At 46.1% G+C, this 13896-nt stretch overlaps 1 protein-coding gene across 1 annotated transcript in view; it reads left to right on the forward strand.

Annotated features, from left to right (window-relative positions):
• Window positions 1-13896, forward strand: part of RAVER2 (ribonucleoprotein, PTB binding 2) — a 51266-nt gene that overhangs the window by 28307 nt on the left and 9063 nt on the right. Inside the window, exons 6-10 of the mRNA XM_038752671.1 lie at window positions 447-532; window positions 3275-3379; window positions 4061-4172; window positions 6641-6894; window positions 12167-12281. Of these exons, the coding sequence (XP_038608599.1) occupies window positions 447-532; window positions 3275-3379; window positions 4061-4172; window positions 6641-6894; window positions 12167-12281 (672 nt within the window). The remainder of the gene's footprint in view (window positions 1-446; window positions 533-3274; window positions 3380-4060; window positions 4173-6640; window positions 6895-12166; window positions 12282-13896) is intronic.

Below are 13896 nucleotides of genomic sequence, written 5' to 3' on the forward strand. Positions count from 1 at the left end.
AATGTCCTCTAAAATATTGGAATGAAGAAATGTTTCTTCGTTTTTAGTCCAAGTACTGTAAAATTTTGCTAAACAATGTCGAATAAGACTTGGGTTACACCACATATTAAAATATCATATAAGAAACCTTTCCAAAGTTCTTAGGATGGTCACCCGAATTCTGCAGTTAGAGGACTGAGAAGTTAATGTAACAACTGAAGCTCTGTAATTCTCCACCAGACTTTTAGCAACTAATTCTGTTGTATTTTCCCAAGTGCTTACTACAGTGCTTTGCACTCCACAAATACCATTTCTACCACTCTTTGAAGTCCTATTGAATTTGCTGACTAGTTGAAAGGAAAAAAAATGCCCTCCTGATATTTTGACAGTCAATTGACTCGCTCTGTTTTTAAAATCCTATTTTTATTGAGCTGGATCTAAACTTTGTTGTTTGTTTTTCCCTGAAGCAGGCCTCGGAGTGCCCCACGGTTTACCACATCTAATGAATCCCACAATCAATCCTGCGTTTTTACAGATGAACCCAATTCACCAGGTATAGAAATAGCCGCTTTACAGCATTGGTGAGAATCTGGGGTTCGTGATGTTTCTCACCTCTAGGCAGAGCCTCCACATGAGCGGAGGTCAAATTAACGCTTGCCATCGTGGATATTCCCCACCCCGGAAAATCACCTAGAAACAAATCGCGGTACAATTTAATGCGTTAGGTTGGGGTTGAAGTATTCCCACCTTGGGCCTCTTTAATGAAAAAGGAAAGCTAATATCCTTTGCCCTTTCTGCCCAGGACTGGTAGGAGGGTAGCTGAGATCAACTCTCCTGTTGATCTCCACAAAGCCGAAAAAACCATAAAGCTCGGGGGGATGGGAAGCCATATTCTTGTGATTCCTTCCCTTGTTCTTGCGCTCTCTCCCCTCGCCTCCCCTCCCTTCGGCCCCCAGCCTCCTCCGTGTAGATTTAATAAATAACTAAACAGCTGCAGGATTTTTTCCCCCCTCCCTCCCCTCTCCTTGGGGACCGATTCCTTTTCCTTGAGTTGCGGCCATTTGTCTCCCGCTGGGGTTATTCAGCAGAGGCCAACGAAGCACTTCCAACCCATGACTAAAGAAAATGCAGTAAATCCTTTAGAGTTAGAGGATTCAAGAGAAGAAAGAGGCCCCGGACAGTTTGGCGGTTTAAGGAAGAGCCTCGCCCCGACTCTCTGTCCCCGGGCTGAGGAAAAATGACCATTAGAAAGAGACTGGGCTCCCCCCGCACGCCCCGGGCACCCCAGCTTTTTAGATAGAAGTTCAGTACACTTTTCTTTTGTTCACGGCTACCGACATTTCTCTGGAAGGTTTCATTTTTTCGCTCCCTCCATGAGCAGGGTGAATATTTTCCACTTGGCATTCCAGGTAGTAATGACCCAAGGCTCGAGAATGTGTTGCTTGACATTGGGATTTTGCTAGTTCTAAGCAACGGGGGCTTCCGCTTAGAGGGCTTTTTGTGCAAATATTTTTTCTTGAACCCATTATTCATGCATCTGCCGAAGTTTGATCCCTTTATGGACTTGATGTCTTGTGCATCATTTCCAAGAAACCATTAGTCACTCATGCTTTGCGAGGTGAGGTTTCGTTACAGTTGGGGCCAGGAAAAGTTACTGTTCAGAGTAAGTATTCAAAGGTAATTAAGGCAACGAGAATTGGGCTTTTGGATAAGGTGATATTTGTACACGTAGAGAAGGGGCAAGGAGGTTGCAGAGCCCGCTGTTGGGTAGGGACTGTCTCTATGTGTTGCCGACTTGTACTTCCCAAGCGCTTAGTACAGTGCTCTGCACACAGTAAGCGCTCAATAAATACGATTGATTGATTGATTGATTGATAAAAATAGCACTAATGCCTGAGTTGATTAGAGAAGCAGCGTGGCTCAGTAGAAAGAGCCCCGGCTTTGGAGTCAGAGGTCATGGGTTCAAATCCCGGCTCTGCCAATTGTCAGCTGTGTGACTTTGGGCAAGTTACTTAACTTCTCTGTGCCTCAGTTACCTCATCTGTAAAATGGGGATGAAGATTGTGAGCCCCCCGTGGGACAACCTGATCACCTTGTAAACTCCTCAGCTCTCAGAACAGTGCTCTGCACATAGTAAGCGCTTAATAAATGCCATTACTATTATTATTATTGTTATTATTAAACTTTTGCTATGTGCCAAGAACTGCATTAAACATGAGATATAAACACAGATTTACACAAGATACGACACAGTCCCTGTTCCACATGGGGCCTATAAAGGAAAGAGAGAAAGCAGATATTTAATCCCCATTTTACAGGCGGGGAAACTGAGGTAGAGAGAAATGAAGTCACTTGTAGGCAAGGATTCAAGCCGGCATCAGAATCCAGGTCTTCTGTCTCCCAGACCTGTGTTGTTTCCATTAGGCCATGCCACTTGAGCATAATGATGATGCTATTAATAGATGTGGTTTTCGTTAAGCACGTACTATGTATCAAGCACTGTACTGAGCACAGGCGTAGGTATAATCAATTGTATTTATTGAGCGCTTACTGTGTGCAGAGCACTGTACTAAGCGCTTGGGAAGTACAAGTTGGCAACACATAGAGACGGTCCCTACCCAACAGTGGGCTCACAGTGTAGAAGACTATAAGATAATAATAATAATGCTGGCATTTGTTAAGCGCTTACTATGTGCCAAGCACTGTTCTAAGCGCTGGGGTAGTTTCAGGGTAAGCATGTTGTCCCACGTGGGGCTCACAGTCTTCATGCCCATTTTCCAGATGAGGTAACTGAGGCACAGAGAAGTTAAGTGACTTGCACAAAGTCACACAGGTGCTAAGTGGCAGAGCCGGGATTAGAACCCGCGACCTCTGACTCCCAAGGACGTGCTCTTCAGGTCTCACGTGGGGTCCACAGTCTATGTAGGAAGGAGGACAGGTATGGAATCCCCATTTTGCAGATGAGGGAACTGAGGCCCAGGGAAGTGAAGTGACTTGGCCAAGGTAACCCAAGAGATAAGTGGCAGAGCCAGGAGTAGAATCCAGGTCTTCTGCCCAGATCTGGGCTCTATCAACTAGGCCAAGCTGCCTTGCACTTGGAAGTGGGTAGTCAATCAGTCGTATTTATCGAGTGCTTACTGTGTGCATAGCACTGTACTAGGCGCTTGAGAGAGTAATAGAACTGGCCCCCAACGAGCTTCCAGTCCGGAGGGGGAGACAGGCATTAATAGAAATAAATATTGCTCTAGCCCAAGGTGTTTTTGCTCACCAGCTGAGTTTTCCTTCCTCCTGGCAGGTGTCAGGCCTGGGGAGCTCCTCGCGCTTCCTCCTCCAGAACCTCTGCTACCTGCAGGTAGCTCAGCAGCAACTGATGAAGATCGACAGCCTTCACAGCACCAGTGTAAGTAAGGAGCGCTTTCCTTCCTCCTCCGTTTTCAAAAGGGCTCTGGACGACTTCGTCTCCCAGCTCGGTTGGGTGTCTTCAGTTTGGTCTTGTGAGTAGGAAAGCTCTGAACTCCCTCAGCCCTTCATTCATTCATTCAATCGTATTTATTGAGCGCTTACTGTGTGCAGAGCACTGTACTAAGCTCTTGGGAAGTACAAGTTGGCAACATATAGAGACAGTCCCTACCCAACTGTGGGCTCACAGTCTAGAAGGGGGAGATCTACCCCACTTACCCATCATTTATTTGTTTGTATTAAACGTCCGTCTCCCCTTATAATCTGTAAGCTCGTCACAGGCAGGGAGCGTGTCTCCCAAATCTGTTATAACGTCGTCTCCCAAGCACTTAGTCCAGCACACTGCACACAGGAATTGATCAATAAATTGATTGTGCTGACAGGTTACAGCTATATAAATTACTTATTATAGATTATTTGTTGGCATTAATGACAGTCTCCCCCTCTAAACTGTAAGCTCATTGTGGGCAGCGAACGTGTCTTCCAAGTCTGTTATAGCGTCCTCTCCCAAGCGCTTAGTCCAGTATGCTGCACGCAGGGATTGATTGATTGACTGACTGATTAGTAGCTAAGGCGAAGGCCAAAATCACCTACCACCATTAATGCCATTTCTGTCTCCTAGAAGCCAGGACTCCTCGGAGAGCCTCCGGCCACGGTTCTGCAGGCTGCACTGGGCATGGGGCCGACACCTTCGCTGAAAGCAGAGTTGGGACATCACGGGGAGGCACTTAAAGGTGTCGTAATTGATCATTGCTGGTCACCGCCACGGGTGTTTTCTGAAAATTAGGGGGCAGAAGTTGCGTGTCGCAGTCTTGTTCTGTTGGAAAATGGGAAAACCGCGTGATTGGGGAAATTTTTGTACATTTTTGATAAGGAAGCACTTTTCAGTCTTTGAGGGTTTGGGAAAGAGCCTGGGCCTGGGAGTGAGAGGCCCTGGGTTCTAATCCCGGCTCCTCTACTTATCTGCTGTGTGACCTGGAACAAATTGCTTCACTTCTCCGCACCTCAGTTCCCTTCCCTCCTAACTTACTCTGGGAACTTCATAATGGGATCTGGTTAACCTGAATCTATTCCGTTTTTAGTTCAGTGCTTGGAATACAGTAAGCACTTAACAAGTACAAAGATTACTGTTGTTGTTATTGTTATTATTGTTTGACTCTGAAAGAGATTCCTTCCTCTCCCCCTCGACCCCCTCTCCACCCCCCATCTTACCTCCTTCCCTTCCCCACAGCACCTGTATATATGTATATATGTTTGTACATATTTATTACTCTATTTATTTTACTTGTACATATCAATTTTATTTATTTTATTTTGTTAGTATGTTTGGTTTTGTTCTCTGTCTCCCCCTTTTAGACTGTGAGCCCACTATTGGGTAGGGACTGTCTCTATATGTTGCCAACTTGTACATCCCAAGCGCTTAGTACAGTGCTCTGCACACAGTAAGCGCTCAATAAATATGATGATGATGATGCGCCAAGTGTATCCACCTATTTTATGAAGTAATATATCGGGGCAAAAAGATGGGGAATATATATCTATAGCTCTTCATTTTCCGCATTCATCAGGGAGGTTTTTCTAGCATTTGTTACAGATGCATCCTCATTTGTGTGGAAACCTGTTTTACCAAAGTTAGATTTTTGTTTGGTGTTATTTAAACTGAGGCACAGAGAAGTTGAGTGACTTGCCCAAGTTCGCACAACTGGCCAGTGTCAGAGCTGGGATTAGAACCCAGTTCCCCAGAATATTAGCGTAGCCAGATTTGCAAATGAAACATTTCTAAATCCACAGCCAAGTGAATTTAGCAACAGGAACCAATTTAGTAGCAGAGTTTTTATTGCTGTCCAAGGCTTCAGTAATAATAATAATAATGGTATTTGTTAAGCGCTTACTATGTGCCAGGCACTGTACTAAGTACTGAGTAGAAGGATCCTCAGTTATATGGGAAATAATTGGTTTTTTTTTTTTTCTGGTGAATGGGTGTCATGGAGGTGTAAAATTTCATTCGAAAGGCAAACCCCTTCTCATTATTTTTCGGCCACAAGGGAATCAGTGTGTCAGTTTTCTTCAGCGCCCTTTTGACCAACAAAATGGCCCCCTAAAATCCAGAACTGCATCATCATGGTATGATAAGACTTGTGGCAGTGATCGCCCATCTCTAATATTTATTGGTTGTTTCCAAATTTGCCACCATGTCCACCCTTCATGACAGAGGTTAACTGTTCCATGACAGCTGCAAAATAATAGTAATACCTGTGGTATCTGTTAAATGAGCTCACCTCCTCCAGGAGGCCTTCCCAGACTGAGCCCCTTCCTTCCTCTCCCCCTCGTTCCCCTCTCCATCCCCCTCATCTTACCTCCTTCCCTTCCCCACAGCACCTGTATATATGTATATATGTTTGTACATATTTATTACTCTATTTATTTTACTTGTACATATCTATTCTATTTATTTTATTTTGTTAGTATGTTTGGTTTTGTTCTCTGTCTCCCCGTTTTAGACTGTGAGCCCACTGTTGGGTAGGGACTGTCTCTATATGTTGCCATCTTGTACTTCCCAAGCGCTTAGTACAGTGCTCTGCACACAGTAAGCGCTCAATAAATACAATTGATGATGATGATGTATGAGACACTGTACTAAGCGCTGGGGTGGATACGAGCAAATCAGGTTGGACACAGTCCCTGTCCCACAGTGGGTTCGCAGTCTGAATCCCCATTTTATAGATGAGGTAACTGAGGCACAGAGGAGTAAAGTGACTTGCCCAAGGTCACACAGCAGACAAGTGGCGGAGCGGGATTAGAACCCCCGACCTTCCGACCCCCAGGCTATCCGTGGTACCGTACAGTGTGGTGTTTATTTAGACTTTTAGACTGTGAGCCCACTGTTGGGTAGGGACTGTCTCTATGTGATGCCAATTTGTACTTCCCAAGCGCTTAGTACAGTGCTCTGCACATAGTAAGCGCTCAATAAATACGATTGATTGATTGATTGATTGATTATTCAGCACCTTCTGTGTGCCAAGCATTGCGCTAAGTGCCAGGGAAGAAAATAATCAGATGGGTGCCCATCCCACCTGAGGCTCTTCACAGGCTAAATAGATTTCTCAGTGTCCGTCCTAAAAATCGAGTTGACCCCGACGGACTCGATTCTTCTGGCTGTTGTGTAACCGAAAGTGTCCTCTCTGTTTCTGATTGGCTGCAGCGCCGAGCCTGGCTTCCCCTCCGACGGCGGCCTCCGGCGGGATGGGCGCCTTTCCCTTCTTTCCAAACCAGCCCGTGGTGGGGCCGGCCCTGCCCGCCAGCGCTCAGGACCAACCGGTGGGATCGGCGGAAGGAGCTGGCTCCGTGCCGCCGCAGCCCTATCTCCAGAGCTTTCCCGGTCTTCCTCCCGCAGGCCTCCGGACGGGACCCCCTAAGCAGCACGGCCAGCCAAAAAACACCGAGACCGGCTCAGGGGTAAGAAAACCGAGCGAGGTTTGAGGTTTTATTAATGCTAACAACGAGAATGGCTGTCGAGCACTCACCGGGTGTGGGCCGTTCTTTAATTCATTCATTCAGGAGTATTTATTAACTGCTTACCGTGTGCAGAGCACTGTATTAAACGCTTCAGCCAAGCAGCGGACTAATCACTGAGACAGATACAAGGTAAAGGGGTCTGACACCGTCCCTGGCCTCCATGGGGCTCACCATCCTTGAAGGAGGGAGAACGGATAATGAATCCCCATTATTCCAGTGAGGGAGCTGAGGCACAGGGACGTGAAGGGACTTGCCCAAAGTGCCACAGCAGGCAAGTGGCAGAGCCGGGATAAGAAGCCAGCTCTTTTTGTTGTTGTTGTTTTAATAGTGTCTGTTGAGTGCTTACTATGTTCCAGACACTGTACTAATCGCTGGGCTAGATACAAGATAATCATCATCAATCGTATTTATTGGCACTTACTATGTGCAAAGCACTGTACTAAGCGCTTGGGAAGTACAAATTGGCAACGTATAGAGACAGTCCCTACCCAACAGTGGGAATCAAGTTGTACACAGTCCATGTCCCACAAGGGCTCACAGCTTTACTCCCCATTTTACAGATGAGGTAACTGAGGCACAAGAAGTTAAGTGACTTGCCCAAAGTCACGCAGCAGACAAGCGGCAGAGCCCAGTCTCTTTCCACTAAGCAGTGTTTGAATTTTCCCTTTTCGATTAGAAGAAATAAAGTGACTCCTCCTGGTGCATGCCATCGAGTAATAAATCGGAAACAGAATTTAGAGTGCACCTAAAGTCCATCCTAATCAATCTGAATTTCCAAGTAAAGCGATAATACCTTTTGTCAGTCTAAAGCTGGAAGGTGAAATCCAAAATTGGTGTACTCATCTAGCAAATGATGAGTTTTGGAGTCAGAGCAGCATTCCTTCTTTATTACAGTGAAAAGGAAAATGCTCACTGTAGAAAACTTTCATTTTTTCCACACAAGGTACATTGAGTTTGGAATTGCACTGTTTACTGTTGATTTCAGTTTCTTTTAAGAAAGTTAACTAGCTCAGTGTAAAAAGCTTTAAAACAGAGAGATGATTAAATGTCAGTCGAGTATACTTCCATTTGTGATTATTTATTCTTCTGGATGATTTCTGGCCCTGTATACCCTCTTCAAAAATCTTAGTTATTTTAAAGGTGAGCCAGGAGGGCTTTCCTAGATAGTTCAGGAAATTGTAATTTTTGAATAGTTAGTGGTATCACTCCCCAAAAATTAGCTGGCTAGTGCTATTCATAGAGCTGAAAGCTTTTTAAGATCATTTTAAATATTCCCACATTTTTCTGTTTCATATCTAGATTTCCATTCTCATAGTTGCTTCCTCTTAACAGTTGTAGCGTCTTTTTACAAGCCACCTGGAACTTTATTTTATTTTTTGGCTACGTGAAATGGCAGAGAGTGTTAGGTAGTCAATCGATCGTATTTAGCGAGTGCTTACGGTGTGCAGAGCCTTTTGGGAGAGAACAATATAACAGAGCTGGTAGACATGTTCCCTGCTCACAGTCTCTACTGGAAAAATTCCCTGTTGAAGAGAGAGGAATGTGCAGGCTGCCACTGAAGGTTTTAAGGAATTTATGTGCCCGGCCTCCAGATGTGCAGTGCATGGGTGATGCCCCAGTGCCTGGGCAATGCCCTTACTCTCCCCCGCAGCCAGCGATAAAGCAGGGACCAGTCAGGGGTTTGGTTCTAGAAATCAGCTCAGCCTGGGTTCCGGGGTTATTGGAGTGATTGCACGTATTAAGCATTTACTCTGTGTCAGATACTGAGCAGATACAAGATAATCAGATTGGATACAATCCCTATCTGACATGGGGCTCACAGTCAAAGAAGGAGAAGAGCATGGGTACCCTAATCCCGGCTCAGCCCCTTGTCTGCTCTGTGACCTAGGGCAGGTCACTTAACTTCTCTGTGCCTCAGGTCCCTCATTGGAAAATGGAGATTAAATTCTCTTCTCCCGGACTTAGACTGTGAGCTCTATGCAGTTAAGAACCTGCCTCCGACCTAATTATCTTGTATCTACTCCAGCACTCAGTATAGTGCCTGGCACAGAGTGAACACTTAACCAGTATGAGAGAACCAAAATGTGGGATTTTAGAAGGGCTTTAAATGTGGCGGAGCCCTGCGACTTTTGGATTTGGGGAAGGAGACTAGCCCAGAGAACGTGAACGAGGAGCGTCAAGATTGCGTTATAATTATTACTATGGGCGGGGATTGTATCACTTCATTCAATCGTTCATTCAGTCGTATTAATTGAGCACATACTGTGTGCAAAGCACTGTACTTAACGCTTAAGCAGTTCTTTGTTTGGCATTCCCTACCCTCTGCAGTCTGTTGCAGGAGACCATCAAAAGGGAACGAGGTCCATGCTCCTTGCTCCATGACATACACGATCCAAAATCGAGGTCTAAGGCAGCTCGTTGATCCGTAGGCTCGGAATTTTCAGTTTCTAGGCTGACTGTCTGGAACTGTTTACGAGTACTAATCACCCCCAAAGCAGTGCAAGTAGCAGTGGCTTCTGAAAAGTAGAGAAAGAGTCCTGATTTTAATTTACTCCTTAATGCAAATGCTGGCCATGGAATTCTTCCCGGAAAACCCTCAATTCTCAATTCAAAAAGGTTGATAAAGTACTGTAAATATATTTGGTTTTAAATCTCACAGCCTTTGCTTTATTAATAATGAGGTCAGCATCGGTTTTAGAAGCCAATACTTTGGCACCTGCTTCTGCGGGATACGAAATTTGCTCATTTTCCCTAAACCTTATGATTCACACTTCAGCCGGCCACAGTAAGCGCTCACTAAATACAAAAAATAAAATAAAAATTCAGAGCCCTTGAAATAGGTCCACCTATTCAAGTAGGAAAGTCCTCTGAGGTAGTATACATTGATCCTATATTTTCAAGGTGCCTCGAATAAAACTCGTAATTTTGAGGTTTTTGGGCCGGAGCCCATGCCAAGCTAAGTAATAGTTTCTTACCTGAAGCTCCTCCATCCCTTTGTGGACAGCAGAGCTCCTTGGTGCCCAAGGACTCAATCAATCAGTTAATCAGAAAATACAATTGATTGAGAAATCAATGGTATTTACTGAGCACTTAATGTGTGCAGAGCACTGGGCTAAATGCCTGGGAAAGTACAGTACAGCAGAGTTGGTAGATACATTCCCTGTCTTCCAGGAGCTTACAGTCCAGATGGGGAGACAGATGTTAAAATAAATTACTGATATGCACAAAGTAGTCAAGGCAGGATATGAAAAGTACTTGGATCAGCTTGGTAACAATTTACCTGGAGAGGAAAAGGTGGATTTTAGCAATGTCGTGAAGGTAGAATTGATAGGATTTGGTGACAGATTGAATCTGTGGATTGAATGAGAGAGGTGAGTCAGATAATGCAAAGGTTGTGGGCTTGTGAGACAGGGAAGATAGTGGTGTTGGCTACAGTGATGGGAAAGACAAGGGGAAGATATAGTAGAGTTAGAAGGTGAGGAATTTCAGCCCTGCAGTTGTCTGCCTTGCCACATAGTGTATGTGTGTTTGTATTGCCACTGTGCTGTCTAGTTCCACGTGCAAAGATCCAGAGGATAGCAAGGGCTTCCCCCCTCCCCAGTGGTATTTGTTAAGTGCTTACTATGTGCCGGGCACTATATTAAGCGCTGGGGTAGATAGGGAAGATAGGTTGGACACAGTCCATCCCAAATGGGGCTCACAGTCTTAATCCACATTTTACAGATGAGGTAAATGAAGTATAAAGAAGTGAAGTGACTTGCCTTGGAGCCGTGGGTGTGTTGGGGAAGAGGCCATTCACTTAGCCTGATTTCCGGGTTACACTGGGTGGCAGGTCTTCCATCTGGGACAACAGACGAATCTCCATCCTGACACTTTTGGCTCGAGAGTCTGCCCGGAAGAATCCACCATAGCACTGGTTGGTGGTTTGCACAGGGCCACGAATGAGGAAACAGCAAGCTCGTTATGGGTAGGAAACGTATCTACTAATTCTGTGGTAGTGTACTCTCCCAAGTGCTTAATATAGGGCCCTGCATATAAAAGCGCTCGGTGGATGCCATTGATTGATTGTGCAGCACATGGTTGAATGCAAATGAGGCCTAGAGCTGGGATTAGAACCCAGTTCTCCTGATTCCCAGAGCAGGGCTGTTCTCCCTAGCCAGCATCGTTTCCTCCCCCTCACCTCACAGCAACCTATAGAATGCCTCCAAAATTGCCCCAAGTTTGAGTTCTAAGGAATTAAAAAATGGTTTCCTTAAAACCACCTCAGATTTGGAAAGAGCGTTGCAGGCCTCTTGGCCTCTCAGAGGGGAAAAGGAGGAGCGTCCCCTGCAGAATTGCTGCCCGTCAAAGATCCGGGGAGCCGAGCGGAGGGAATTCCCGAATCGCACCCGCAGGAGACCCCACATTTCATCCCGGGAAGCCCGTAGGCCTTGCCTGCTTGTGGCAGGAGAAGGAACTAAATACCTTGGCCACACTCCTGGCTATCTGTTCGCTTTCAGACATGTCCACCTGACCTGGGCCAGTGATGGCACAAACAGGTTTTCCCTTGTCCACATCAGGCCAGGAAAATCCAGTTCTCAGACTTCTTTGTCAACCTCAATTGGCGGGCTCTAGTTTGGCATGGGAGGGTAAGAACTGGGGAAAGACTCTATGCAATTTCAGTAATCATTGTGGGGCGGGAACATGCCTGTTTATTGTTATAGTTTACTCTCCCAAGCGCTTAGTACAGTACCCTGCACACAGTAAGTGCTCATTAAATACGATTGAGTGGCTGACATTTTTGCTCGAGCAAGAACAGGACTTTTGAGTAGTTGAACTTGTGGTTAAATCATGTATAGCCTGCTCCTTTTGTTCATTGAAAACTTGAACTCAGTAATCGTGACTGTGGTGTTTAAGCGCTCACTAGGTACCAAAGCACCGTACCAAGCGTTGAGATAGCTACAAGATCGTCAGTTAGGCACCATCCCTTCCCCTCATGGGGCTTGGAGTCGTGCCACACTGTCAATTTTTGAGTGGGAGAAGTGACTGTTAAAGATGAGCAATAATTGGCCCTTGCTTGGGAATTTCATATTTGTGTCCCAAGAGATTTCGCCCAACCAAGATCGAGCTGGCCCCACCACGAGAAGTCACGAGCGTCTCTTTCGCTTCATTACTTGGCTTTGGTTTGGTTTTTCCCATATGAGTTGGTAAAACCGTGTTTCCTGGCTTTTAGCAGATTTCCTGTATAAACCAGCCTTCCCTGTTGGGAGAGCCTCCACGAGAAATCCGCCTCAGTACGAATCCGTACTTGAACCTGGCCAGCGTGCTGCCTGGCTCCTGCCTGCCGCGTAAGTGACACCTCGCCCCCGGACTGGCTTACCCCAATACCGAGCCTATTCAGAATGGGGGGCACGGGAGAGAGCCGGAGAGTTGCCTGACTGGGCGGAAAGTCTAAATAAGAAAAGTATCTTTCACAATAATGGTGTTTGTTCACTCATTCATTTAATCAGTCATATTTCTTAAGCACTTACTGTGTGCAGAGCACTGTACTAAGCACTTGGGAAAGCACAATACAAAGCGCTTAGTACCAAGGACTGTTCTAAGTGCTGGGGTTAGCTAAGGAAGCAGCGTGACTCAATGGAAAGAGCCCGGGCTTGGGAGCCAGAGGTCATGGGTTCAAATCCCAGCTCCGCCAACTGTCAGCTGTGTGACCTTGCGCAAGTCACTTCACTTCCCTGTGCCTCAGTAACCTCATCTGTAAAATGGGGATTGAGACCGTGAGCCCCACGTGGGACAACCTGATCACCTTGTGTCCTCCCCAGCGCTTAGAACAGTGCTTTGCACATAGTAAGCGCTTAACAAATGCCATCATCATTATTATTATTATCTAGACTGTGAGCCCGTTGTTGGGCTGGGACCGTCTCTATATGTTGCCAGTTTGTACTTCCCAGGCGCTTAGTACAGTACTCTGCACACAGTAAGGGCTCAATAAATACGATTGATGAATGAGTGAATGAATAAAGGTAATCAGGTTGGCCACAGAACCTGTCCCACATGGGACTCAAAGTCTTGATCACCATTTTGCAGATCAGGTAACAAGCCCAGGGAAGTGAAGTGACTTACCCAAGGTCACAGAGCAGACAAGTGGTGGAGCCGGGATTAGAATCCCACATCGTCTGACTCCCAAGTCCGGGCTCTTGACACTAGGCCATGCTGCTTCAGGGTCTTCATGGTCATTTTAGCCGAGTGTCCCACTCTCACCAAATCGGTCTAAGGGTTATACGTTGGTGGCTCACCCTCAGGAAGGAAGAAAAGGCTCACTAGGCAGGGGGATGCTTTTTCTCTCCAACGTGGTATGGGAGCAGAAAGAAGTCGGGTGATAGGAGACCTAAGGCAGAGGGAAGGAGCCTGTCCTCTCTTTTTCTTCTGTTGCTCTCTCTCTTTCTCTCCCTCCATTTTCCCTCTCACACACCCCCTCTCTCTCCCCACAACCCCTCAGGCAAAGGTGAGCAGGGAGTCCAGTAGTGTTTGCAAGCCCGGTGCCATATTCTGACTCTGACCTTCCCTTCTCTAAGTGCTGCTATTTTCTCACCACCAAAGCCTTTCTCCTTCCCACACCTACTCTCTCTGTCCCCTGTCCTCCCCAAGCAAGGGTAAGGTTTGAAAACTCCGGTCAGAAGCCACACGCTCCCACACTATCCTCCCCTTCCTTCTTCTCCGCCAAACTCCCTCTCCACCTCAAAAGTTTTTTCTCCTTTGCAACATTCCCTCCCTCCCTCTCCTCAGTCCATAGCCGCCGCCCTTCCCCCCCCGATGTAACCATTTTCTCAGCCTGGATTTGGCAATATGTGTTAGATTTGTAGGATTCTTCAGTAAAACCCCAACCCAAATTATTGTGAATTCCAAAGCGATGAGGCTCTTCTGCACGATTTTTACTTCAGAAATGAAAAGGAATGATCATTA

Source organism: Tachyglossus aculeatus, chromosome 10, assembly GCF_015852505.1.
Source record: "Tachyglossus aculeatus isolate mTacAcu1 chromosome 10, mTacAcu1.pri, whole genome shotgun sequence".
Classification (NCBI taxonomy): Eukaryota; Metazoa; Chordata; class Mammalia; order Monotremata; family Tachyglossidae; genus Tachyglossus; species Tachyglossus aculeatus.